General features: G+C 48.3%; 2 protein-coding genes across 10 annotated transcripts in view; one reads left to right on the forward strand and one right to left on the reverse strand.

The window, feature by feature from the left end:
* Window positions 1–23,196, forward strand: part of LOC135238528 (tensin-2-like) — a 41,888-nt gene extending 18,692 nt beyond the window's left edge. For 3 of the 9 annotated variants that reach the window (XM_064306494.1, XM_064306500.1, XM_064306501.1), the window contains 25 exons: window positions 6,083–6,121; window positions 6,314–6,355; window positions 6,770–6,819; window positions 7,362–7,545; window positions 7,911–7,961; window positions 8,127–8,249; window positions 8,767–8,831; window positions 9,269–9,352; window positions 9,516–9,628; window positions 10,311–10,371; window positions 11,472–11,547; window positions 11,697–11,826; window positions 12,357–12,422; window positions 12,779–12,895; window positions 13,233–14,669; window positions 14,788–14,935; window positions 15,287–16,284; window positions 16,740–16,859; window positions 17,231–17,329; window positions 18,196–18,273; window positions 18,705–18,785; window positions 19,415–19,583; window positions 20,313–20,381; window positions 20,633–20,662; window positions 20,891–23,196. In XM_064306494.1, coding sequence (XP_064162564.1) covers window positions 6,083–6,121; window positions 6,314–6,355; window positions 6,770–6,819; window positions 7,362–7,545; window positions 7,911–7,961; window positions 8,127–8,249; window positions 8,767–8,831; window positions 9,269–9,352; window positions 9,516–9,628; window positions 10,311–10,371; window positions 11,472–11,547; window positions 11,697–11,826; window positions 12,357–12,422; window positions 12,779–12,895; window positions 13,233–14,669; window positions 14,788–14,935; window positions 15,287–16,284; window positions 16,740–16,859; window positions 17,231–17,329; window positions 18,196–18,273; window positions 18,705–18,785; window positions 19,415–19,583; window positions 20,313–20,381; window positions 20,633–20,662; window positions 20,891–21,035 — 4,575 coding nt within the window. In that variant the 3' untranslated portion in view covers window positions 21,036–23,196. Of the gene's footprint in view, window positions 1–6,082; window positions 6,122–6,313; window positions 6,356–6,769; window positions 6,820–7,361; window positions 7,546–7,910; window positions 7,962–8,126; window positions 8,250–8,766; window positions 8,832–9,268; window positions 9,353–9,515; window positions 9,629–10,310; window positions 10,372–11,471; window positions 11,548–11,696; window positions 11,827–12,356; window positions 12,423–12,778; window positions 12,896–13,232; window positions 14,670–14,787; window positions 14,936–15,286; window positions 16,285–16,644; window positions 16,860–17,230; window positions 17,330–18,195; window positions 18,274–18,704; window positions 18,786–19,414; window positions 19,584–20,312; window positions 20,382–20,632; window positions 20,663–20,890 lie in introns of those variants that run through there. The other 6 variants (XM_064306498.1, XM_064306502.1, XM_064306496.1 and 3 more) reach the window with 5 other exon arrangements.
* Window positions 23,197–25,758, reverse strand: cenps (centromere protein S). Its single transcript, XM_064306504.1, has 5 exons — window positions 25,588–25,758; window positions 25,168–25,291; window positions 24,523–24,556; window positions 24,350–24,416; window positions 23,197–23,720 (listed from the first exon to the last, which is right to left on the reverse strand). The coding sequence occupies exons 1-5, from the start codon at window positions 25,612–25,614 to the stop codon at window positions 23,559–23,561; spliced, it is 414 nt and encodes a 137-aa protein (XP_064162574.1). The 5' UTR covers window positions 25,615–25,758; the 3' UTR covers window positions 23,197–23,558.
* Between the last annotated feature and the right edge of the window lie 454 nt (window positions 25,759–26,212).

The raw sequence follows: 26,212 nt of genomic DNA on the forward strand, positions 1-26,212 counted from the left end.
GGCGTCCGCGTCTGGGTGGAAAATCTGAATGAAAGCGAGCGAGAGGGGGAGAGAGTGATGCATATTAATCGCTCTTGGACTCGGCGGAGAGGTGGAAATCGTATGAGCCGCTCCAGATGGCAGCGGGCGGGACTGGAGTGTCGGGAAATGACCTTCAACGCGAAGGTCGAGATGCCAGCGAGTTTTCAGCGAGAGAGCCAGGCCTGACTCAAAGGACCCGCCTGTGGTAAAGTGCTCGTCTGCTGCGGAGGGCACACAAGCTGCGTATTCTCACTTGAACGTTTACTCAAGTCAGACGACAGAACTACAAATCTCAGTAAACTACAAAACCATAAGCTTCCTGCGGACTGCGATTGCTTGATCATGACTGCCGTGCTGCGTGAAGCGGTTCAGATGTAGATGCTGGTCTTCAGTGGACGCGTGATTTAAACACGCGGACCGGGGCTTTGGGAACCCGACCTTTGTGGCTGATAACGGATTCTGACAAACAAACGGAAGCAGGAGGGAGAAGAACAAGCATCGTATAAATAATCGTTGAAATGCAACTCCAGTCCCCACGAGATTCCTTTGGACATGAGCGCTTTTCAGCTGTCACGCTCTCGAAGTCTCCAAGCTGTTGTATTTTTTTGTTTATTTTGCTTGTGTATATTTTTGTCCCTTATTTTTTGGGTTCAGTGACGATGCAGAGTTGTTTCCCATGGCAGCAGTTGCTTGGTCACAGTATGTCCCCGGAGAAAACCAGTGGTCATGCAAAGTTCACTGTTGGTCCCCACAAGGAACAGAAGGCCAAACAAGGGCATAAGTCTGCACCTATCCTTGGGCTATAAATTGTTATTGTTTCAACGGTTGCCTTTGAAGGGAGAGATAAAGGAAAAGGCAAAACAGGGAAAATGACTCTTGTATTTATGTGAGATAGAAGTTAGGCTAAATTAGGCTGTCTGGTTTCTTTTCCAGTAAAAGGTCCCATTTCCAGGGCCAGTTTGTCTGATTCTGATGAAACAATGACTCTTTCCTTTACTCTGAGTGGTCAAAGGAAGAGCTTGCATTTGACATGGTTGGCAAGTGCAGAATCACCACATTCTCTCAATTTCCGTATGTGCAGTAGGGATCTGTGGCATAGCCCCTCCCACCTCCCTGGGAATTCCTTCCAGGTTTCTTGTGGTGGTCTTATTTAAATACCCCATAGTCTCTCTATGGGCATCCCCCAGGGCTCAGTCCTTGGTACCCTCCTCTTTTTCATATACACCCAATCCCTTGATCCTGTCACTGCTGGTCGAAGCTTGTCATGTTGCAATCGAGACGCACTCTTTCCTTCCCACCGTCTACAGGTCTCATACAGCTCAGCCTGCATGAATGGCACCTTGAGCAGAATGTAAAATCATCGCCTGAAGCTCAGCTTGGCAAAGACGGAGGCATCCCTGCCATGTCTTCCCCCTACGTGACGTCTTTCTCACCCTGGGTGACACCACTGTGCTCACTTCTTCTAGCGCCAAGAACCTTGGAGTGGTGTTTGATTACAAACTTAGCAACACTGTGGGAGTTGCAGTGGTGAGCCAGGGGTGCAGATTCTTCTTCTACGACATTAGGACAATCCGCCTGGTCTTCACCATCTACTCCACCCAGCTTCTGGTTTGAGCTCTGATGCTGTCCCACCTGGCTAACTGAAACCCGCTTCTAGCTGGCCTACCAGCCCCTGCCATTGGGTGGTAGCTCATGTGGAGCACTGAGATGACGCCAGGAATTTGGACATTTAACACACAGTGTTGAGGTGCAGTGTTCAGGCATAAGGATGAGCATTTGTATTAGTACCAGATGTTGTATTATGGGAGAAAGTTCAGAGGAAGTGTTCAGGTACAGTGTTTGAGGAAAGTGTTCAGACAGTTTTCATACTCAGCGTTCAGGCAGAGTGTCGGTGTTGAGATGCAGTGTTACAGACATCAGCATGTAGCTTTTGGATGTGGAGGGTTAAACTCACTGTGGCTCGAGTTAAGCTGCCACTGTCACACTTGTGTAGGAATGTGTCACATAGCATCATAGTCACATAAAGACCTGAACCCTGATCACACCCCTCCAGGGATTACATCACTGCTGTTGGCTCATTGGTACTGTATGAGTCCCATTGCACTGCTGGTGCCAGAAAATTCAGTTGCCGACTCTTGCCCTGTATCTTCGAAGGTGTATTTATAATGCTGTGCAGTGGAAACACGGTAGTAGTTCCCAGAACGTGCTTGAATCATCTATGGAATTGAAAGCCAACATGCTTGATGTTATATTCTTCGAGGTCTGAGTGGACACTAACTCCCTGCAGGTTGTAAGCGTTAGTTAACTTTTCTGGAAAGACTGCAAACAACACTGAAGAAATAAACTGCATTTTTACACCTCGTGCCGTTAACAGAAGACAGCTTTGTTTTTTCCTCCTCGTTCTCATCTAATCTCAGCTGTGCTTGGTTCTTTTGAACCGAAGGATGAACTCGCGCGCTTGTTTCTTCTCCCGTCTGACTTGCGCGTCGAAAATAAGCGAGGTTGCACAACCCTCGGGGATTTGGCACTTCCTGTCCATTTTCGGCAGTTCCTTTTAATTACTGCGTGATTAAAAGCCTCGGCAAAAAACAGATGGTTTCCGTTGTCCGAGCGGAGTAATGAAGGCCCCGAGGACGTCTTTAAAAGCCAAGGCCCCCCGTGGCCCTCGCGGCTCGTAGCCGAGCGTCCGTTGCGCAAACCCGCCTCGGGTTCCAGGATTCAGCGGGACTCCAAAAGGCCCCGCCTCGCCCTCTGACCTCACATCCTCCCCAAACGCGAACGGGACGGAGCGCGGAGGCGAACGTGGGGTTTTGACGGGCAGCTGTGCCCCTCTCTGCAAGTCCAGGCAGACGGACACGAATGTGATTCCAGGCCATCGAATGCTCAGCTGTCCGGGCTAAACGCGCCGTCCCGCCGGCGAATGGCGGGAAACGGCTTTGGCGTACGGGTCAGCCTCGGCGTGCGCACCGGAGGGCCACGCCCCGTGAGATTAACGCAGGTGTAATCTGCAACAGGCGCCAGTGCCATTCGACTAGGGGGTTAAAGACAAGGGCAACAATGTCATGTTAATGCTCTGTTCAAAACGAGAGTTTAAGAGTCAAAAATAGAGGTTAAATAGAGGTTTCCATGAAGCTGAAGGCAGTATTCAGTCAGATGTGGTTATGAAGGTCGTGTTCATCGTGTGTTTATCTCTCCTCAACTCTCTCAATTCACATCAATTACAGTCAATTCATGGTGTTTTACTGGCTGGACAATCAACACAGAAGATGTAAATGTATTAAATTTAATATCAGTTTATAACAAGTATTATTATATGGCTCAAAATAGACACATCAAAAACATTCTTCTTCTAAATAATAATAATAATAATAATAATAATAATAATAAAGGATCAGTGAGTAAAACTGGTGACCATATAGAGAATTTGTACTGTAATAGTTTATTTGTTGTACTTGTAGGACTCTGGGCTCTTCTCCAAGAATCACACTGATAACATTTGTTCATCTGTCATGTTTGCGAAGTGGGGGAGAACGGTTCATAGATTGTGAAAGATTTCTCTTTCCTGGGAGTAGTATTTATTTAACAGAAAGTCAATCTCTGTCACAACCGCTCTGCTTTCAGTTCAGTTTACAGTGGTCACAGACCTATCTCTCTCTCTCTCTCTGTCTCTCTCTCTCTCTCTCTCGCTCTTTGTCTGTCTGTCTCTCCCTGTCTCTCCCCCTCTGTCTGTGTTAGATAAGAGGCTCTGAGCTGCTCTGTGCTGTCCTCTCTAAGCGTTAGTTGCTGCAGTGTGTGTGTAGATTAGAGACAGTGAGGAGAAACAGGGGAAGGGGAGAGGCCTTGTTTACATCCACCCTGCTTCTCCCCCTCAGTGGTCCGAACCAAAGTTCCTCCTGGATCTGTCCGTATTTTATCTTGCTAATGACTGTGTTTACAATTTCTGCTGGAGAGCACACGATGGAGACCAAATATGTCCTTCCTTTCTTCTGTATCTATCCATCCCTCACCACCTCTGCCATCCTCCCTTTTTTCTGGCTCAGTAGAGCTCTCCTGCTAACCAGCCCCCATTGTGATTCTGTTCACCACTTTTATTTTTGCTCATTATTTATTTAAACTGAGGCAAGTGTGGTCTATGCATAAATTTGACCTTCCTGTGTCAATGTATCATACACAGCCTGTATCTGAATGTTTTTTCAGCTAAAATCTTAAAGTGAATGTGACCATAAGGACACTTTTTTCATTCTGTAACTTTAGTGAACTTTACCGTTTGTGAGGCAACTAAATAAATGAACTAAGGGGCCAAATTCAGACCCAGAAGAGGTCAGTGACTTTTCTACGTGTTGGGATGTGCATGCTGTTGATTTTAGCATATTCATACCTGTATCTGTCCACTTGGAGATCAGGTGTATCATTGCTGAATAAATAAATGCATTTTCTATTAATCTTGAACCTTAATGCTTTCGATGGCAAAGGATGTAATAATGGAGAGAAAAAAATACTGGAATGAAAATGAAAAATTGGAGACAAATATCCCCCCCCCCACCCACCCACCAAAAAGCACTAAATTGTTTGTTTTTGTAAAATAATTATAAGTATATTCCACACCATAGTGACCACCATGGTTACCAGATCACCATGTTACACCACATTATTTGTGCAAATAAAAGACCAGGCCTTGTCGCAGTTAATTGTATTTGATAAGAGATACTCCTGATTACCTGCAGACCCCCCTCCCCCATCACCCCCCATCTGTACAGCTGTGATCAATTTGGCTTCACTTTCCCTGGCTCATAAACTGCACCGATAAAGAACGTCAGAGCACAGCTGGGTGTCTGTTTTTGGAGAGGAGGTGAGAGGGCAGTGTGGAGACTGACAGGGTTTGCAGGAAGTGTGAGTAATCGTCGGCCTGGGGGGGTGGAATTTCGGGGTGTTTATTCTGGACTTGTACCCTGCTGTAATGCTATGGAAATGACTTAAAAAAGACGGATGATTTGGCAGGGTCATGTTAAATCTCAGGGGGGAGTGGGTTAATTATTTATCTTCAGTGGCGGTCAGTTGTTGTTTTAGCCCACTAGTTTAGTAGAGTTTTCTGTTGCTGTTCTATTTTTGTAGACCGCCAATTAACATGAGGAAATGATCTTTGTGTAGTCACAAATCATTTTTACAGAGTGATGATTAGAAATGCGGTTTTCCAGTAACATGACCAGCAACCCCCCCTTCCCCACCCCACCCCCACCCACAGATAACACCACAGTTTGGCACGGAAAGAACAGGCCAAGGTCTTGCGCTTCCTGTAAGAGCAGATGGGTCAAAGGCCAAAGGTGAAAACTTCAGCCTCCTGTAGCAAACATGCGGTCTCTGTGGCTGAGACTGTGAGCCTAGGCAGGTCTGGCTTGGACTGCATTGCTGGTTTTGAAAGCCAGGGTCATCGTAGGGAATTCAAATGGAGAAGAGTCAGCCGTGTGTAGAGCCGTGGCCCCTGACAGTGCTGTTGACAGTGCGCTGGCTGACTCGGTCTGGGAGCAGTTTGGGGGGAATTGGGAGGGGGAGTTTATCCCACCGTCCGGCCGAGCGCATTTCCTCCCCGGCCCAGCTGCGGGGTCCCGCGGGCTCCAGCCCGTCACCCGTCTCCTTCCCTCCTTCCTCTCCTCCACCTGCTTTTTTTTCCCACAGGGCAGGCATTTGTTTTTTTCGTGGCTGCGTCCTCCCAGGCGCGCGTTTATTCGGTCCGCTGATCCCAGATCAGCCGAGGCTGAGCGGCTGCGCCTGTAAACAGCCTCCTGTTCTCCTGTTTGCGTCCTGCATGCCTGTCCCTGGATCGGCTGCTGACTTTGGGCATTTCGCGGATGCTCTTACACACTGCAGACGCCAAGTGCAAAGATCAGGGAACAAGGTGCTGTCATTCCCCAGAGAGGGAAAGTATAGTCCCAATAGAGACAGCATGTGCTAGAAGTGCAGACTAGATTGACAGCTTGTCAACTACCCTTTTAAACCTTAAGCCAAGTTAAAGGGAGACTTCCTTGCTAAAGAGAGACTTACTGTTTGGCTGCCTCTCTCTCAGGTGACGACTGCATGCATCCCTGCTCCCCTCTCTGACCTGGTGAGTTCAGGCCCTGTTGGGTCTGCCTGCTCAACTTATTGGGTCAATAGAATATAATGCGATTCAATAATTCAGTAGAATCTGCAGACGGTTTAACGGTTGCTTTAATAGCTTTTATAATGGCTTTAATAATGGAACAGCTGTGGTTATCGCAGTGAGGCAACTGTTTTTTTTTTGTCTTTGTGCGTACAGCAGCGGAGAAGCACAGATCCCTCCAGATACATCCAGCATCCGGTGAGTCCCTCTCCAACCCCTCTCCCACCCTTACACCTGGGAGCACATTCGTACCGTGTCTCGGGGTCAGGGAGCTGATCTAGGATCAGTTTTGCCTTTCAGCTCCTAATGGACGCAGTTAGGACATGGACAACGGAAACCTGATCCCAGATCAGAACTTCTGCTCCGAGGCACTTTATGAATACGGGCTGTGGTCTTCACCCACTCCCTGGCTAATCGGTGCAGTCCTGATGTTTAAATTTTGCTTTTTAAATTAAACGTCATTAACAGCGTTATTATTAAACGACTGCAGTGAGAAGTGTTTTCATTGGAACGATCAGTCTGAAGTTATTGAATATGCTGTTCCTCTGTCCTCAATCCCCTCCTGTGATTCCCTGCCACTGACCGTGCTGATCACTGTGACTGTGCTTCCAGGGATCCACCAGGTCTCTGCCATACGCCAAACAAAGGAACACCTTGCCCAGGTAGCGATGCTCAGGTCTCCGTCTATCCACCTGAGGATAACTCTATCTCGCTCGCCCTGCATCTCCCATCTCTTCCTGTGGAATGTGTTTTCTCTCTCTTTCTTTCCTCCGTTTCTCTGTGTTCAAATTCTCCCTGGCTTCGTTAGCACGACAGGTGCGTGCCATAGTACTCACTTCCCAGTGGATTTAAACCTGCTTGTTCTTAGCATTTCTCTGCTGACTGTTGGCTTTGCCCTCATCACATGTGAGGGGTTTCTGAGGGGAAGGGTGGTAAGAGCCGTTACACTGTAGCTAATACTCCCATAAAGAAGTGACATTAAAATAGCCGTGGAACATGGATGCATTTGGTCTTTATTTACTTATTTGCCGTTATCGTTGTTGCTTTAACTCCTGTCTCATCTCTGCTTGAAACATATTTTCACACTTCTCTGTCTTCCTGTTTACCCTCTCTTTTCGTCCACTTTCTGACACGTCTTGTCTGCCCCCCGTTTGTCCTCCCGTGGTTCCTCTCCTCCGCCTCTCCGGGCGTGTCGCGGGCGCAGGAGTTTCAGCTTGGATCGGGTGATGGAGAGGGTGATGGAGAGGAGCTACGACTTTGACCTGACCTACATCACCGAGAGGATCATCTCCGTCTTCTTCCCCCCGCTGCTCGAGGAGCAGCGTTACCGCGCCAACCTGCAGGAAGTGGCTTCCATGCTCAAGTCCAAACACCAAGGCAACTTCCTGGTGAGCTCCTCCCCGTCCACAGTTCTGTTTCTGTTCACGCTTCTCTCACCAAAGCCTGACTTTCAGCCTCTTTGGCTCACATAAAGATACTGACGTTGAGATACCTTGACTAAAAATCATGCTACTTTAAAATGATTAAGAACTGGGAAAATATTTTTCATTAATTTACTAAATACCAGCGTCTGTCTTCTAAATGTCTTGCTTTATGTAAATATTAGGCTGGATTTTTTGCTGTAACTATTCTTTGCTCAATTACAGCATTACCAGCAGAACAGTATTTCTTAATGCAGACTGCTGAACACAGGTAGATGAGTTTGTGGAATATTCATTTTATTAATTTCATCATCTAATTTTATCGTTCACAGCTGTTCAACCTGTCTGAGAAGAGGCATGACATCGCCCGGATCAGTCCTAAGGTACCAGAACTGTGCCAGATAACACTGCATTCCTTCTCTTTGACTCCCAGCATCTGAGTTTGTGTTTGTATTTGCATTCCTTAGTTACTCATATAATTACCTCCCTATCACACCCATCCTTTATTTCTCCCACCCACCTCCCCCCTGTTATGTCCCCCCCCTCAGGTCCAGGATTTTGGCTGGCCCGACCTTCACGCCCCACCCTTGGACAAAATCTGTGCCATGTGCAAGGCCATGGAGGGGTGGATGACCTCTGACCTCCAGCATGTGGTCGTCCTGCTCTGCAAGGTCAGGAGTCCGGGTCGCACCATTATTATGGCGGGTGCGGGGGGGGGTCATATTTTGGTTGAGTGGAATAGCAGATGAGTAGACATCTCAGAGACCATTGTTGTTTGGCTGGGCCAAGGTTATCTCTGCATATTCATGTCTCTTGGTAGTCCCATAACTTTTCTTGATGAATGCACATTTAAGACGATATAATGAAATACCGTCAAGTATATATGAGTATTTCCTGAGTAAATAATAGCCATATGACTTCAGGCACACAGACCTGCTGCAATATATCTAGGCTTAACTGGGTTCATTATTTTAATTATACATATATATTAATTAAGTTTATTTTATATGTTCTTATTCTTACATATATGTCACCCTCACTCACTGTGAACCCTGACGTGTTTGGTGTACTTGTGTCTGCTGTGCCTGTAGTGTGTTCTGAGTGCGTTCTCAGTGTGTTCTCAGTGTGTTTTGAGTGCGTTCCGTCATGGCGCCTGACGAGCCTTCTGTCCAACTCTGTGTTTCTCAGGGGAATAAAGGCAAGACGGGAGTCATCGTGGCTGCCTACATGCACTACAGCAAGATATCTGCAGGGTAACCCCTCCGTCCCAGTGCAAACCTGTCTCTCTGTAGCCTGCATCTCTGCAGGGTAACCCCTCCATCTCAGTGCAAACCTGTCTCACTGTAGCCTGAGGGGGGTGGGGGGCAGACCATGTGACATAGTAGCCAGCAATGGCTAAGAGGCTAACCTTTTCAGTGAGATGAGGCCAAAGACCTGATGTGTCGAGTATACGAGTGTAACACAGGTCACTGTTTGTGTTTGTTTGTGTTTGTTTGTGTATGTTTGTGTATGCATATGTGCATGTCTGAGCGTGTGTGTATGTGTGTGTGTGTGTGTGTGTGTACGTTTGTCTTTGTGTATAGAATAGAATAGAACAGAATAGAATTACTTTGTTTTCCCAGGGAGAACATGGTAGGTCGGGAACATGTATGTGAATATGTGTAAATACTTCATATTTGTGTATGTGCAGGGCTGACCAGGCACTCAGTACGCTGGCGATGAGGAAGTTTTGTGAGGACAAGGTGTCCACGTCCCTCCAGCCCTCCCAGAACAGGTAAAGGACAGAGTGCCCTCATCCCCCTTCTCCATTTATCTGCCCATCCTTCTCTCCCCTTTTAGGTGAATTATTTCCTCTGCCTCCTGTGTGGTGGCCTCGTGTTTGCCCTTTTAAAGCGGGGACAGAGAGCCAGGCTGTGGGTAAAGTGTCTTTTCTGCAGGTACATCTACTACTTCGCCGGGCTCCTCTCCGGGGGCATAAAGATGAACAGCAGCCCCCTCTTCCTGCACCAAGTGCTCATCCCCTCTCTGCCCTCCTTTCACACTGAGGGAGGTAAGAGCTAAATTCCATCAAAAACCTATGGTCTGAACTGAAGAGAGGGGGTCCATAAGCGCAAACCCAAAGATATCAATGATTCTGACAAAGCTCTACATGGAGCAATGGTCAGAAATCCCCCCAGATGTGTTCTCTAACCTTATCACAAATTATAGGAAAAGACTCATGGCTGTCATCTTTGCCAGGGGTGTTTTCACAAAGTATTAAACCAGCGGTACCAATAATTGTGGAACCTGTTTTTTGGGGAAATATTTTTTTGAATAAAAAAATGTAAGACTTTGGTTGATTCCAATAAATCATTAATCAAGCACACTAGTTTACACATGTTGGAAAATAAAGCTTATGTCAACTATTATTTTTTTAGTTTAGCAAATTTTTATTTGCATTTTTTGTGCATATTTATCATGGGTGGCAATAATTCTGGAGCCCACTGTATATGTGTGCATATGTGTATGTGCGCACGTGTATGTGTGTGTGTGTGTATGCGCATGTGTGTGTATGTGTATGTGCGCACATGAGTGAAAGTTTCAGTATGTATGCAAGTGAGCATGTGTGTTTCTAATTGTAGAGCAATAACGGTTTCTCAAATTTATCTCCTCTACTTTTAGTTGAGAGATGAACTGTCCTCTCTGCACTGTGCCATCATACTGTACCAGCTCTCTCTTATTTTTTCACACAGGATATTTCCCCTTCCTGAAGATCTACCAGTCTATGCAGCTGGTCTACACCTCTGGAGTTTAGTGAGTCTCTCTCTCTCTCTCTCTCTCTTTCTGTATGTGTTTGTGTGCATGCAGGACAGAATAAGGTCAATATCCATTATTAGTCATTCCTTTTTGTAAAAAAAGGAATACATGGAAACATCTCAAAGACAGAGAGTATCACTCCTAGATCTGTCTTAGTGAAGTTCTGCATTGTGAAAAGCTGAGGTTGGAACAGCGCCGCCTCCTGGCCCTGAGGCTCATAGCACACTGACTAAATAAAGCCTCTGGTTTGATCAAATAAAATACAGTGGATTAGAATAAACCAAATAGTAAAAGTTAAAGAAGAACTGCATCAACTATCGGGATAGGAACTCAGAAGCACCATACAAGCAGAACTGCCAAATGTTCTGAATCAGTGAGCACAGTCCGGCCTTTGACAAAGTCATATTACAGCTGCCCAGAAAGGATAGGATGCGAATATACCCTCAAATGGAGGGTCAGACAGGGCTGCACTTTCTCACAACATGCGACCAGCAGAAACTCATGAGAGAAGACTGCTTCCCGAAAACAATTTCATTAATCTCCAATTTTCTTGATTTGGGCAAATTTCTCCCCAGATCATTTCATTAATTCACAATTTTCTTAATTTGAGAAACCTTGTTGTGCAAATCATTTAATTAATTCCCAATTTTCTTAATTTGAGAAACTTTTTCCCTCAAATCATTTCATTAATCCTCAATTTTTAAAAAATTTGTTTTTCATACAAATTAAATTAAATCAATTAATTTTTAAATTGAATTAAGTTGAGTGTATTCATGAGACATGAGGCTTTGTTGTGTCGACATTTGTTGTTTACTATTAGTTAAATGTAGAGTTGTGCTGGTTTGCAATTGTGTGTGACAGTGAGTGTATTAGTAATTCTCTGTAGAGTCCTGTGTGCGCTTGTGTATGACAGTAAGTATATTAGTAATCAGCAGAGTCATGTGTGCGCTTGTGTATGACAGTGAATATATTACTAATTAGCTGTTGAGTCGTGTGTGTGCTTGTGTATGACAGTGAGTGTATTAGTCGTACCTGCAGAGTTGTGTATTTGTGTTGGTGTGTCTCCGTGTGACGGGAAGGCCTACACTGTTGCTTAGTGACCTGCAGGGTTCCGGAGGCAGGAGGATCTGCATTACAGTGGAACCCGCGCTGCTGCTCAAGGGTGATATCATGGTGAGTGAGAGCATGCGCTTAAATGCAGGGGGCCAGTCTCCCCCTCTGCAGCCAGTGAGGGGGTCCCCTTATTGTACGGACAGCAGACCTTCTCACTGGGACCGGACACCAGTCACCGTCTCCCCTGTGTGCTCTGGCGCCCTCTGCAGGTGAAGTGCTATCATCGCCAAGCTCACGTGGCGGAGCGGGAGACGGTGTTCCGGCTGCAGTTCCACACCTGCACCGTCCACGGTGCCCAGCTGTGGTTCGGGAAGGAGGAGCTGGACGTGGCGTGCTCTGGTACAGGGGAGAGGAGAGGACGGGAGAGGGAAGGAGAGGAGAGAAATTGGAAAATATGGGGGGAGAGACAGCGGGATGCCACGTTGCATCACCGTAGAGTCCTGTCCAAAGAAATTTGAAAGATAACACTTGGTACAATTTTCATAGTGGTATACCAATACTTATCGGTATTTAGATCAGCTGGAATTAAATTAAAACAGCAGGTCCAGCAGCTTTAATTCTAGTGGAGGGGTATGAGGATGAACAGCTTATCCTTTCTTGCCCATCCAGTGTTGGCAGTAAGTGTTCAAAATGTACATTTAAGTCCCTGTATGATATATTGTATCATACTGAGGGTCCACCATTGGTGTTATTTTTGTATTAAGTCAGACCTGTGGATGTGTGACATATAAGCTATTTATTGGAAGGTAAAGATGTACAGGACTTAAGGGAAATAGCTGTATAGATTTGCATATGATTCAGTTCCTTATATGATTTGCTGAAATGTTCATTGTGACGTTTTAACAGAATGTCCTAAATGTCCCTTCCAGATGATCGATTCGCTTCTGACGCCACGGTGGAATTTGTGTTCTCCTCCGGACCAGAGAAAATGAAAGGTGGTTTGTAAAGCTGTTTTTGTACTAACACGTTTCTTTGATAATTCTGAGGGATCTTCAAGAAACACTTCCAAATTCTACCAGCATCTGAAGTTAAGGTATTTTAAATCCACACCTGACCCAGGGACGGGAGCAACTGACAAGCATCGTTTAGGAGGGATTTGGGGGCGGGGAACAGGAAAATACTTCCTCACCTGTCATCCAGCCAGGTCATTGGATATCAGTGTTTCTCCAGCCTTCACAAAACATGTTCTAAATCAACCTAATTCAGCCACTTTAGAAGCTAATTTAAAGCTGCGCTGGTTTACTCGTTTATCTTCCGGCATCAATGAGTCCTGTTTGTGTGTGTGTGACAGGATGGGAGTGTCAGAGGAACCACCCCGCAGTCACGGTGGACTACAACACCGCGGACCCCGTGGTGCGCTGGGACTCCTACGAGAACTTCAACCTGCGGCACCAGGACAGTCTGGAAGGTGGGCGGGGCTCTGCTGCTCGAAGGGCGGTTAATGTGCGGAGAAAGGCTCCTGTTTTAAATCATTTATTCGTACAGCACATCAGCATGCAAGTTGGTGTCTGCAATTGAAAGCACAGTGAACTAAGCACAGGTGGAAATTCCAGGGGTCAGAAAGTAAAAGTCCTGCCATGTATTTCATCCACCCCTGAACTCAGCCAGCTGATTTACCTCCTGGCTGAAGAATGGTGCTCATTAGCAAATCCAGGTGACTGGAATAAAATCCTGGGATGAACTTTTATTTTCTGAACCTGGTTTTTTCCACCTCTGGAACTAAGTGTTCTGTCCGCATCGCGCAGATATCGCCCACACGCGCGGGCCCCTGGACGGCAGCCTGTACGCCCAGGTGAAGAAGAGACGCGGACCGGGCTCAGGCGGCACCCCCACCTACAACGGCCGCTCCGCAGACTCCCCCATCGAGCCCCTGTCCCCCGGCCACGCCCCCGGCCACACCCCCGGCCGCGCCCCCGCCGAGCTCCCGGAGGACGTCCGGTGCCTGCCGCCCCCCACCTGGCAGGAGAGGGAGGAGCTGGACCGCCTCCTGGGCGGGATTGAGGGCAGGAGGGCGAGAGGCGGGGAGAGGGAGAGGGAGACGGCCATCTTGGATGAGGGGGACGCCGCGCCCTCGCTCGTGCGGTCCTGCTCCTGCCGGCACGGTGCGGAGAGTCCCGTCTTCCAGCCCAACGGGTACTGCCCGAACAGCGCCGACGGGCGCCCCGCCCACCCCGGGCCTTCCTCTGCCCCTCCCACTCCCCTCCTGGAGCCGTTCCAGCACCACCACGCCCACCATCGCCTGGCCCCGCCCCCGCCGGACGTCCTGTGGGAGCGTCAGCAGCAAGCCCCGCCTACCCGGCTGCAGCGCTCCTGCTCCGAGGGGCCGTCCCACCACCTGTGCCCTTACCCGCCCCAGGACCTGCCCCTTCCCCCCCACATCCACACCCTCCCGTCCCCCAGGCTGCTCTACAAGGGGGACGACTTCGCGCCCCTCCACCCTCACTACCCCCACCCGCGTCGCTCCCAGCCCTCCAGCCCTTACCGCGAAATGCTGCTGCTCGACGCTCCGCCGCCCCCTGGCTGCCCGTGCCGGGACTGCAGTTGCCGGCGGGAGGAGTCGGCTGTCGCCGTCAAAGCCCTCCACGCCCTGCGTCTGGACCAGGGGGAGGGGTCACACTGGGGGAGGGAGGCGGAGCTGAGGCGCTGCAGGGATTCGGACCTGCACTGGGACAGGGAGGCGGAGCTACACCGGGAGGCGGGGCTGAGGCGGGGCAGGGAGATGGCGCTGCAGTGGGAGAGGGACAGGGAGGCCGAGATGCACTGGGAGCGGGAGAGGGAGGCGGAGCTTTGGCACCGGAGGTCCGCGGCGGCCCCGTACGGCCGCCACGGCAACGATCTGGTGCATTTCGCCTTTGACCCCTTGCCCTCCGGTCACCCTGCGTACTCCGACCCCTCCCACACGCACTTGTACACCCACCCCCACACGCACATGGACCTGAAATACAGCAGCGGGAGCAGCGGGTACCACACCCCCGCTGCCCTCTACCCCTGCGCCCCCTACCAGCCCTCCCCCTCCGAAAGCCGGGGGTACGCCTCGGGGTACCAGTCGGAGTCCGCCTCCCCGCTGCCGCCCCACGGGCACAGCTCCACCACCTCCCTTCAGGACTCCGCCCCACCCGATGACCCGCGCGGTTCCTCTGGAGGCCCCAAATCCCAGGGCTGCCCGTCCGACTGCCAGACCGGTGAGCTTCACGCCGACGGTCCAGCCTGCCTGAGCTTTGTCCGTCATGAACTGTGAATTCAAAACCTGTTCCATATCCTTCCTTATCTTCTCCACCCCTCTCCTTTCTCTGGTGACAGGAGGCTCTGAAGACGTGACGGACAGCATGGCTTGGCAAGACAGCATTTCCCAGAGTTCACTGAGGCAAGATGTGAGGGTCACGCCCTCCGACCTCTCAGGGCCGCCCACCCCTGTTGACACCAGCAGTCCCCTGCTCACTCAGGAAAGGTACGGTCCCTCTCTCGCTTCAACGGTTTCTTGCTATAAGGTTTCAAGTCTTCAGTCCTGGTCCTGGAGAATCACAGAGTCAGCTGGCTTTTGCTGTTACTCAGTACTTGAGTACCGCAGCAATTGATCAGTTCAGAGAGTTGATTACACGGCTAACTTGGGTCCCCTGGTTTCTTGAGTCTGAATTGATTGCTGATCTTAAACCAGCAGACTCTGTGGCTCTCCAGGACCAGGACTGAGGATCCCTGAATTAGAACTTCAGCCATCAGCTGTTCTTTTCAGCTGCATGTGAAATATGCAGTAGCCTGTCAGTACTGCGCCCTGTCAGGTTATCTCTCCTGTGTGTTTCAGCTCCAGCTCAGGGGACACAGAGGTGTGTGTGAGAGGTGTTAATGCCGTCCCTGGCAGTGACCCCCCTGTGGGCCCCCAGGACCCTGACAGCCCGTGCCCAGCGCCCCAGGGGGATCAGTCTGATGGGAAAGACCCCGCCCACCCGGACTCTCTCACCCCGCCCACACCGCAAGCCGCCCCAGACCGTGCAGCGGGTGAACACGGACAGCCGCCAGCTGCTGCGGCCACGCCCGAGCCCACAGAGAGCCCTAAAGGGTCCGTCCTCTCCCAGACAGACCCAAAAAGCGCCCCGCCCCTCGACCCCGACCCCCTTCCCGTCTCTCCGGGGCCCGGTTCAACGCTGAACGCCTCTACCCCTCCCACGGAGAGAAGTCTTGAGTCCCTCAATGCAGGCTCCACCCCTAGTCCAAGCCCCGCCCCCAGCTCGACCCCTTCCACCCCCCAGCCTCCCCCTGCCAGCCCGGAGCGCCCCCCCTCCTCTGAGCCTCCTGCGCCTGGCTTTGCCACGGTCGGGCGGAGACTGGGGGCGGAGCACCTGCAGCCTTACCCCGGTGTCCATGGCAACGGCGGGAATCTCAAACCCCCGTCCCCCGTCCCAGAGGGCCACTCCACCCCAACCTTCCCCCTGTCCTCAAACTACTACCTGCTGAATGCCCCGCCCGTCCCCTACACGGGGTACATAGCCGTCACCATCCCCACGTGCCCCGCCCAGCCCCCGCTCCCCGAAAAACGCCGCTCCTCCGCCCCGCACGGGCCCGCGGTTGGGCGGGGCTCCGCCCTGAGGGGGTCCTCCTTCCTACACCTGCCTGCCAAACCCCCAGGCCACTCCGCGACCCACCACGTCAGCTTCTGCGCCCCAGTGGGGGAGGCGGCGCCCCAAATCGGGCCGGTCGAGCGGCCCCAGGGACCGGTCGAGGAGGCGGAGCCCCGGGTCAGCGCCAAGTTTGTCCAGGACAGTTCACGGTTCTGGTACAAGCCCACCATCTCCAGAGACCAAGGTAAACGCACACCCTCACATCCTCAAACATGTCTCATTACATTACATTTAGATGCTTTTATGCAAAGCGACATACAACAATTGCATACTGAAAGGTCATTGGAACAAGTACAAAACACAGGTCTGATGAGGTACAGTACTCATTATGTAACAGTTATTCATAGCCATGAACACAGTAAGTCCAGTTCACACAGAAACCACAGGCTAGGTCAGTAAGCATAGGCTAGGTCAGAAAGTAATGTTAATTCAAACTAGGAAGCGTGACAACAAGCTACAACATCAAGATAACGATACAAGTGCAAGTCCCACTCAACAATGTTTTGTATCTATTTTTCATTTAATGTTTTTGTTTGCATCACAGAGTGTCTATGACTTGTTGGAGGTCTTCTGTGGATATCCCTCTCTGACATTGCTTAACCTCTTGAACTATCTCAAACACACACACACGCTCCGTAGCCATCGCTGTGCTGAAGGACAGGGAACCGGGAGCTTTCCTGATCCGGGACAGTAACTCCTTCCACGGGGCGTATGGCCTGGCACTGAAGGTGGCCACGCCCCCTGCCAGCAGCAGCAGAGGTAGACCTCCCTTGTCTTTGTGCGTTCACTATGGCAACCGTCACCATGGAGCTGTCGTTACAGTCTTCAGACTGGAATACGTTCAGATACTGTACGATTCATTGGCTGTTACAGAAACCTACATAGGATGTACAAAGTAAAAGTATATTTTTGTATATTAAATATATTTTATGAATAGATGTTCTAATAAGAGAACTGTGTCACTCTTGTGTTCGTGCTGCAGATAGATAACCTATCAGAATGCCGGTTGAGTATCTCTGTATTGAGACCTCACATAGCGCTGCTCCTGGTTTTAAGATTCATGGTGCTCCAATGCCAGCAGACAGACTCTCTCACTCTCTCTCACTCTCTCACTCCCCCCCCCCCCCCAGCTGCAGGTGACCCCCAGGAGCAGCTTGTCCGCCACTTCCTGATAGAGAGAGGTCCCCGGGGTGTGAAGATCAAGGGCTGTCAGAATGAGCCCTATTTTGGTAAGGCATCAGTAGGGGGCAGAAAGAGGGGGTGTGGCATACACAGAGACATAAAGAGGGGGTGGGGCTTATACAGAGATATAAAAACGGGGCATGGCATACACAGATCTAAGGAGGCAGCGGGCCATACACAGAGTTCTACAGAGGTGGGGGGGAGGAGGCTTATACAGAGATGTAAATAGGTGGTGGGGCTTATACAGAGATATAAAAACGGGGCATGGCATACACAGATCTAAGGAGGCAGCGGGCCATACACAGAGTTCTAAAGAGGTGGGGGGAGGAGGCTTATACAGAGATGTAAAGAGGGGGCAGGGCTTATACAGAGATGTAAAGAGGGGGCAGGGCATACACAGAGATATAAAGAGGGGGCGGGGCTTATACAGAGATGTAAAGAGGGGGCAGGGCTTATACAGAGATGTAAAGAGGGGGCAGGGCTTATACAGAGATGTAAAGAGGGGGCGGGGCTTATACAGAGATATAAAGAGGGGGCAGGGCTTATACAGAGATGTAAAGAGGGGGCGGGGCTTATACAGAGATGTAAAGAGGGGCAGGGCTTATACAGAGATGTAAAGAGGGGCGGGCTTATACAGAGATGTAAAGAGGGGCGGGCTTATACAGAGATGTAAGAGGGCGGGCTTATACAGAGATATAAAGAGGGGCGGGCTTATACAGAGATGTGAAGAGGGGGCAGGGCTTATACAGAGATGTAAAGAGGGGGCGGGGCTTATACAGAGATGTAAAGAGGGGGCAGGGCTTATACAGAGATGTAAAGAGGGGGCGGGCTGCATGAAATACCAGAATTACTCATAGACACTTGTTTCAGCTCTGCATTGTCTAAGGTTTGGTGTAATTTTCCTGTGTTTTAGGGAGCCTGTCGGCCCTCGTGTACCAGCACTCCATCACCCACATCTCCCTGCCCTGCGTCCTGCTCATCCCGGACAAAGGTGTGCTTCTCAGGAACCCAATGAGACAGAGAGAGAGCCCTTCAGGAACCCAAAGAGACAGAGAGAGAGCCCCTCAGTGACAGAGTCCCCACCAGAGAGAAACCCAAAGAGAGACTGCACCTGACTTGAACCACACAGAGAGCAGGCAGACAACAGAGAAACCACATAAAGGGAAACCGCACCTTACAGAGGCCCAAAGAGAGGCTGTTTTGACTCTTTAATAATGAGACTGTATTTCTGTGTAGCATGTCTCCCTCTTATGATCCGCTGTATTGTATGGCTCTTTGTGTGTGTTTGTGTGATACATGCTGAGCGTGTGTTAGTGTGACGGTGTGTGTGTTGTAGGTGACACAGAGTGTGTGTGTGTGTGTGTGTGTGTGTGTGCCCGCGCACCGTGTGACCCTGCTTCAGAGCGTCTCTCTGTTTCGCAGACCCTGTCGGAGAGCTCCAGGAAAGCCAGACTGCTGGAAACAGCACCAGCACGGCGGCAGATCTGCTCAGACAGGGCGCAGGTGAGCCTGCAGACAGGCAGAGAGGAACTCTCATCGCAGCCCAGCGGATAGAACCCACAGCTAGAGCAATTGCGTTATCATTCAGTTTCTTCAACACAAACATTTCCAGCATCGTTAATGAGGACAGGCAGAATTTCACACTTGTTTTTACATTTGTAGGCAGTACTGCTTTCTAGTTGTAGTGATACTTGACAAATTGGGTACATTTTGGGGGCTGCTGGGTGGCTCATCCTTTTAAGGGACGGTTCTAGGGCGTGAATGGGCCCCACAGTCTGGTATGGAATCTGGATCTTGCCAGTGCCAGCTGTGTTTTAATTACCTTCATTCAACTGAAAAGCAAGCACTGTTTTCAAGATATTCTGCATATATGTGCAAGATCAACAGAATTAATTCATGAAATTAATGTAATCTCGTTCAGGCTGGGCTTACATACATCTGTTGTAAAGGAAACACAGCTATTGGATGGAATAGTGATTTTGCATTGGGAAATTCTCTTGCTCAACTTGAGTGGAACATCACGTGATCAAATTGGGCAGTGTTTATGTGTGAACGTCCTAGCGAATCAATTGTGTGCTCAGCTGAAGAGTTGACCTGTGACCTGTGACCCCTTGTGTGCTGTCTCTATTCAGCCTGCAACGTCCTGTACCTGAACTCTGTGGAAACGGAGTCTCTTACGGGACCCCAGGCGGTCTCCAAGGCCACAAACACCACGCTGTCCAGAAGCCCCCGCCCCCCTGCCACTGTGGTGCACTTCAAGGTGTCCGCCCAGGGCGTCACGCTCACGGACAACCAGCGCAGGTTAGGCCCCGCCCATGTCTGACTGCTGCCGCTTAGCTTAGCTTAGTTTAGCTTAGCCCACCCTGCTCCTATTACAGACCTGACTTTACCGTGCTCAAATCTCAGGCCAGCGCAGGTTAGGCCCCGCCCATGTCTGGGTGTAGCTGCTTAGCTTTGCTTAGCACACCCTGCTCCGATTACAGACCTGATTTTAGCATGCTCAAAACTCAGGGTAGTGCAGGTGTCATCAAGTGCCATTTTCATATAATTGAAGCGATCTTCAAGATCATTGATGGTTTGCAGTTGTTTTCTCAGTTACAAAATGTGAACTTATTACTAGAAAGAGAGGACATGAAAGCATATATTTCCAGTGTACAACTTCAATATGATGCTATTACAGCAGTCTGTGTGCTGAGCAATATAAACCTTCATCTGATGCTTATGAAGACATGCAGTACGTCCGTCAACAGTATGCTCACTTATCTTTGTTTCTTTGGAAGTTTATAACCAGCAGTAAGCTGTGTAGATATTGCAACTTCAATCATGTTTCCAGTAGAAACTGACCTTGAAGCTTTTGAAACAGCTGCTTCAATCTGTGAGCAAAAAAGCCGGCTAGACAGATGTTTACAGGCTTGTGCTTGGTGGAAACATGATCAACAATGTAATGTAATGTAATGTAATGTGACTTGAGCGTGTGTTTGTGACCCAACGTCAGATTCTGACATCCCCTTTATCTCTGTCACTTAACAGGGTGTTCTTCAGAAGACACTACCCTGTCAACACTGTAACCTACTGCAGCGTTGACCCGCAGGACAGGAGGTGGGCCCCCGCGTGGCGGAGCGTAGAGTTGAACCGCGTTAGCCGTCTGCTGACGGGTTCTCTTGAGTTAACCCCGCTGCGAGTGCCGGTGTGAAGTCTGCTGACCTGCTTGGCGTTAGCGTTAGCGCTGGTTGCTTGCAGGGCCGCGCGCGTGGCTGTGATGTGATTAGCGTGCGCCGCGGCGCCAGGCTGTTAGCGAGGCCCCGCGTCTGTGTGGTCCTGAGTCTCGTCTCTGTCTTCCTGTGCTTTAGGTGGACTAACTCTGACAGCACGACCTCCAAGTAAGTGTCCCGTGTGGCTGAAAGAAGTGCCGGTCAGCTAGGATTTTCCTGCTTGGCTATCTATTGTTGCAGTCATTTAATACTTACCTGTCATGCATTACTGGATGGCTTATGTCTCACAAACTGTGTTTCTGTTTAGTCTTATTATTGAAAATGCTGAAATCTTTCCTGCTCGTCGCCTCTATTCTTGTTTTGCCGTTGAAGTTCTCTCACAGCTCTGTTTTCCAGCAGGATGTTCGGCTTTGTGGCGAAGAAGCCAGGCAGTGTGTCGGAGAACGTGTGTCACCTGTTCGCCGAGCTGGACCCCGAGCAGCCCGCTACCGCCATCGTTAACTTCATCAACAAGGTGATGCTGGGGCCGTCCCGAAAATGAGGGGCCCCAGGCCCTCAGAGCTTCAGGAAGTTATGCTGTGGACTGTACTGTGTGTTTGAAAAAAATAAGCTTTCGGTGCCTTACATAAGGATGAAGCAATCATAGCAATCATGAAATGCAAGGTTGTCATGAAGATTTTACTATTGCTGTCTTTTTTTTTTTTTTCCCTGCACCAAATCTCTTGGGCTGCAGTCACTGCTTTTTCAGTTTCTTTTATGTTTATGTTGAGGTGCAAAACAGAAATCAAAGGTAGGCCAACTTGTAAAAGCTGTGGATGTGTTGTGGGTTCAAAATGGGTGGGTTAGGGTGAAAGGACAATGTAGGCAGTCGTGTGCTTTAACACCCATAGTTACACACCCAACAGAGTGGACACCCAGCACAGTAATCGCAGCTACACCTTATCACCACAGACGTCCGTGGAACGACTGACATAGTGGAAACAACAGCTTTCATTCATAAATCAGCCTTTTCACCTTTTCGTTACGCCAATGCTGTTTGAACTCCACAAACTTTCTTTTCTGCAAACCCTCCCTGGAAGCGGCTGATGCACGCATCTGTTCCCTTTACGAACAAACACACTCAGCACAATTTCTGTTTTTGGATATACACTCCAACACTACTGCAGCACTGCTAACTCATTGGGTTGGCCAGCTCTCCAGCTGGGGTGGTGACATGGCAGTTTTCCAAAAGGGTGAGTGTATGTGAATAACGGTTGTGAGCACGTAAACTTTGTAGAGGTGGTATATGGAGGAGGGGGGGGGATAAGGGAGGCAGATACATTTCAGACAGAAGAGAGTTTACTGGCGCCAGCCAAGTGGTCTGAAGGCAAAGGCAAGTGGCAGCACAGCTGGAGGTGGGTACGATTTGGAACAGGTGCCTTTTACAGAATTTTATCTACGGTCCCTAACTACTGACCCTGCGTGCCAATATTTTGGAAATAAGTAAACTGGGGAATGGGAAGAGGGAACTGGAAATGAGTTCATTTTCAGGGACAGGACACACATTGACCAGCTGCAAAGATTCGCTTGTAGCGACCTCACTTCACCTGCTCAATATTCACACTGTAAAGAGAATAATGAAAATACAGTAACAGTAAAGGTGAAACTGCCAGTACTGAAGATGTATCCAGCCCTAGTCTGCAGTCAGGTAGTTGGTTTGTATCAGAAAACAGTTGAGGGCTGCTGTGTGGCTCATTTTGTTAAGGCAGTGTTCTAGGGCATGGGTGGGCCGCACGGCCTGGCTGAAAATTCAGACCGTATCGGAGCTCTAGCATCTCCCAGGGATGATTGCCTCTCTTCACGTACTGACGACCCCTGCTGGTGGGTTGAGGTCCTGCAAGCCCCAAAGCTGCAGGTGTATTCCTACAACTTGTATTTGCAAACTATGTAGAACTGCAGTGTGATAAGCAGGGGGACACCTTTCACTTCAGAGCACATGCTTTTCTGCAATCCCCCAAATTGACAGGTCCTGGAAATGAGTGCTTATTCCATTCGGCATTCCAAATTGGGAGAGGAAAAGTTTGCTAAGTCAACTCTATTTTATCCCATGCCCGGCAGAGGACCTTCAGCTGTTTCAGAGGGAAGAGCCTTTATCCGCAAAGAACTGTAAACACTCAGGCCTGTATTCACAAAGCGCCTGTGGGCTGGAGCACTGATCTCGGATCAGCCTTCCCATTTCCACATCCAACCCTTAATCCATTTGAGCTAAAACGCTACGCTGATCTCAGATCAGGGCTCCAACTCTGAGACGCTTTGTGAATGTGGGCCCCAGACTTACCTTTAAGGTGAAATTAAGTACAATTCTACCTTGCATAAAACCACAGCTGCCAAAGCTTCTACAGTATGTGGCCAAAGACAGTGCGTAGTACACAACTTTTTATATTATGAAATCTATAATAATCACGTTTTATTGAAAGTTTCATGTATTTCTATTTAGTGTTGTTTTGTCTTTTTATAAGATGAACAAAGACACCAAGTTGACAAAGTCAATGAGTTTTAATATATTGTGTTGGTTTTTTTTTTTTTTTTCTATGAGTCTTTGTATGTAGTAATATATTTTCTCACTTGGATATTAAAAGAAAGGAATTATTACCCTATTTTTAATGATGTGAATGTATGGAAAGAGAAAATATAAATTAAAATGTAAAGTTGTGCGACTGAGATTCTATCAATATCGAACTTTTTATTTCATTTTCTTTTCACCTAGAAATACACAGTAAGTATATAACAGGCATGTTCATTCAAAAAATAATGTTTAACATAACAATAACTGGACTACAGGCCCTCTCTCTGTGCTGTATGCAGAAACAGCAACCTCTTATTCATAGTCAATGAGGGCAAAATCACCCACAGTAACCACCTTTCACAAGCCGTTTAGTCTCAACAGAAATATGCATAGGGAATCTCAAAAAGAAATGTCAATTATATCACGTGTACACTGTACACAATAACGCTGCACTGTGCGTCTGACAGTTACACCCCAGGCTAGGTGGCGGTACCCGTCTTTTCGGACCGTGTGGTGCGTTTACGCTAGCGCGTCCTGATCGTCGCCCATGCTGGAGTCGGCCCCCGCCGCCTCCGGCAGGCTGCCCCCACTCGTCCTCTTCCCCGTCTGTTTCTTCCTCCTCCCCTTCTGCTCCTTGGTAATGGAGGTCAGCTCTTCGCTCTTCTCGGAAATGTAGTTGGCCTGGCGAAGCGAAGAGAGACGCTCGTCAGCCGTGTCCCGAGAGAATGCAGACGAGCAGGAGGGCAAACGCAAACAAAACCACGAGGCCGAAGCCCCCCAGCGTCCCGCCTCCAACCCAAAGGCCCCCAATGAGTCTGAATCTTCAGGGGCCCCAAGATCCCACTTCAGTACGTGCACACTGGCCACTGATAGGATACGTGTCCCATTACATTATGATGAATCAAAACACATGCCAACTCTTTTGAATCTGTTTTGCATCTGTTTTCAAGTGTCAGTCTGGAATCACTAGTTCAGCAACCAATGTAGCAATGGCCTCCTTGGGGGGAGAAAAATACTTTTCAGCCAATCCTGATGCTTGTGCAGGTTTTAGATGTAGACACTTCTGATGAACTATGTGCTCATACAGCCATGGCTCCAGTTGGAAGTGGAAAATCAAGCCTACTGAACCACTGACCTATAGCACAATGCTGGCTAAAGCATCATAGAACCACTCACATTGCATATAACCTCTCTTTAAAGTGAAACTCCCCCTTTAGAGTGTCTGTGATGTGGTAATGTACAAAGTGCTGCTGCTCTGCATGAAGCTGAAAGGTGCTCTGAGGTGGAGAATGCCGGTGTGATACCCTTACCAACGACGTGCTTCGACGAGCTGCCAGCTTCACATCTTCCACATTGACCGTAGTTCGCTTCGCATGCCTGTCAAACACACGCAACATCTACTGAGCAGCTGTCACCAATTATTTATCCAAAAAATTCCAAAAAACAGAATCGGTTGAATAAAAATAAAAAAAACACTGCTTACCTGGCAAAGGCTTCCAAATCCCTTGCAAAAATATCTGAAATATAGAGTTACGTATATGTGTAATCTTGAACATCGTATGATAAAGTATCATAAACCATGAAAAACCAACTCTCACACTCCTACAAATGACATTCACAAAAATTAGATGATTTCAAAATTCAGGAAATTGCATGTTCTACATATACACGCAAAACGCTGTCAAAACTCCCCATAACATTAGTGACACCTTTCGGGAGGTGGGAGAAACTACCAACATCCAATGAAAAAAAAGTCTGCTTCAGTGAATACATGTTCTAGGGGTGAGAAGCACTACAATACTGCGCATGGCAAACCAGTGTTGCGGGTCCACTCTGTCGTTGCATCTCGGTGGAGATTTTCAAAAGTCGTGTTCAGTGTTTCATCAGTGGCTTCGTTCTATTTATTTAATTTTACTTATTCACGATACATTCTTACAATAAAAGCCATAATTTAAGCCGCGAGTTAAATAAACCAAAATAAAACAACATCAGGCATATAAACCACATTATAATCTAATGAAAGATGCGGCTGAATTCCCCCCTCGGAATGCAGGTAAGAACACTGGTTCTAACTTAGCCTTAACTAGCGAATATAGCAAAGATTCAGCAAGGTTTGCACGGGACTTACCACACTGCTTGAATGTCGTTTCACTTATTGCAGCGATAGCCAGTTTACTGTATTTCTTTTGACAATCCTGTCCGACCTCCTCACAAAATCTGGCCACAGTAAAGTGTATCGCAGCTTTTAGCCTCTATAAAGAGAAAATAGTTCGTTACGCCAAATTAACAATACACGTGTAACGCAAGTTAACTTCGATACGGATAGCTTGTCGAATGATTACGCGGTAACAATATTCGCTTAAGATGTACAAATGTTATCTAAATATCAAATAATCATTTGACTTGTATTACTTAGGTAACAAATGCTACTTTTGTGGTATTACAGGCTATGGTTACCACTTTTCTATCCAAGACATATGAAGTGCTTTTTATTAATATTAGCCAGACATGATAATTCCTCAGGAAGTTGGTGTAACTTTGTATCAACCTGACTATGTGAAAATTCGTCGCTCATTTCTTTCGAAGGTTTGTTGCAAATCCAGGAATAAAATATATAAAATGTAGCACAAGGCCTCTCAGTAATGACTATGGTGCTACACGACTACCTATCAAGCTAACGTAAACAAACTGACGGCTAAGTGTATTGTTTTTTTATTTTTTATTTCGCGGGCTTTGCGAGCAGACCACAGATATCATGCAATGCCTGAAAGGCTGTCGAAATTTTAAAACAGCGCCGCCATTTCAACCGTGGACCACAAATAATACGGAGCAGAGCGACACCTTTTTCTACGGTCTACGGGTATGGATGATAGCTGTTACCTTGCCTAATGATAAATGGAGCAAGAAGAAATAGACCCTGAATAATAATAGCCATTTTTTTTTCTCTATGGTTGGCTTTGATGTTGATCAGTGACTCAATAATCTATGTAGGTTGTGCAGCGAGATAACTGTTTAACTTAACCATCAACAAATGGTGGCCTAATATTGAATATTTGATATTTTAAAAAATGTTTAATACTCATTCTACGTTCATTTTAATAATTATTTGTCAGTAAAAATCCCTGGTGACTGTCGTTTTTGTAAAGCAAACATCACATCATTTGAATAACACG

Source organism: Anguilla rostrata, chromosome 13 (genome assembly GCF_018555375.3).
Source record: "Anguilla rostrata isolate EN2019 chromosome 13, ASM1855537v3, whole genome shotgun sequence".
In the NCBI taxonomy this organism is placed as follows: domain Eukaryota; kingdom Metazoa; phylum Chordata; class Actinopteri; order Anguilliformes; family Anguillidae; genus Anguilla; species Anguilla rostrata.

Excerpts from the sequence above, each read along its gene's own strand:
- cenps (XM_064306504.1), bottom strand. The coding sequence starts at position 25,614 with ATGAGCGACGAATTTTCACATAGTCAG. Across the intron at positions 25,292-25,587 it reads ACGAATTTTCACATAGTCAG|AGGCTAAAAGCTGCGATACA; the intron begins GTTGATACAAAG and ends TTCTCTTTATAG. Across the intron at positions 24,417-24,522 it reads GATTTGGAAGCCTTTGCCAG|GCATGCGAAGCGAACTACGG; the intron begins GTAAGCAGTGTT and ends TGTGTTTGACAG.